The sequence below is a fragment of the Mandrillus leucophaeus genome, unplaced genomic scaffold (assembly GCF_000951045.1).
Source record: "Mandrillus leucophaeus isolate KB7577 unplaced genomic scaffold, Mleu.le_1.0 Scaffold22, whole genome shotgun sequence".
Classification (NCBI taxonomy): Eukaryota; Metazoa; Chordata; class Mammalia; order Primates; family Cercopithecidae; genus Mandrillus; species Mandrillus leucophaeus.
The window spans coordinates 2,065,104-2,065,908 of NW_012102254.1; the positions used below are offsets into that span (position 1 = coordinate 2,065,104).

At 54.4% G+C, this 805-nt stretch overlaps 1 protein-coding gene across 7 annotated transcripts in view; it reads left to right on the forward strand.

Moving 5' to 3' along the window:
* The window catches only part of NME6 (NME/NM23 nucleoside diphosphate kinase 6), a 14,748-nt gene extending 13,943 nt beyond the window's left edge, over positions 1–805 (forward strand). For all 7 annotated transcript variants that reach the window (XM_011981012.1, XM_011981008.1, XM_011981009.1 and 4 more), the window contains 2 exons: positions 4–164; positions 436–805. In XM_011981012.1, the coding sequence (XP_011836402.1) occupies positions 4–164; positions 436–573 (299 nt within the window). In that variant the 3' untranslated portion in view covers positions 574–805. The remainder of the gene's footprint in view (positions 1–3; positions 165–435) is intronic.

Sequence of the window (805 nt, forward strand, 5' to 3'; positions counted from 1 at the left end):
CAGCGGGCCAATCCGAGCCTACATCCTTGCCCACAAGGATGCCATCCAGCTCTGGAGGACGCTCATGGGACCCACCAGAGTGTTCCGAGCACGCCACGTGGCCCCAGATTCCATTCGTGGGAGTTTCGGCCTCACCGACACCCGCAACACCACCCACGGTTCGGGTGAGTCCCCTGTCCATAGCCATAGGATATTTTGGGGTTAGCGGGCAGGCTGTGTGATAGAGTTGACAACCAGGTCCCTCCAATGAGCTTTCTTCCATTTGTGTTTCTGGTCTTTGTAGCCATGTTGGCAGATGTGGCCTGTGGACTTTCTTTACATGCCCCAGGACTGAAGGGGCAGGCAGAGTAGAGGCTCAGGATTCTCAACCTGATTATGACTGCATCCTGCTTCTACCATGTGAGAACCCCTTCTCTGTCTTATCTCCCCTTACAGACTCTGTGGTTTCAGCCAGCAGAGAGATTGCAGCCTTCTTCCCTGACTTCAGTGAACAGCGCTGGTATGAGGAGGAAGAGCCCCAGTTGCGCTGTGGCCCTGTGTGCTATAGCCCAGAGGGAGGTGTCCACTATGTAGCTGGAACAGGAGACCTAGGACCAGCCTGATGCAGGTCTATGAAGACAGTGCCCAGACTTTTCTCCTAGACGTCTAGTCTAAAACATTCGCCTAGGACCAGGGAAGCCTGGGCTCATACTGCCATTTCTGCTGGGCACCACCACCTGCCTGAGGGCCTAGCTCACTGCAGCACATCCTCCAGAATCTAGCTTTCTATCTACCTCTTCTCTGGAATGTTCATGGTGGTTCAGAA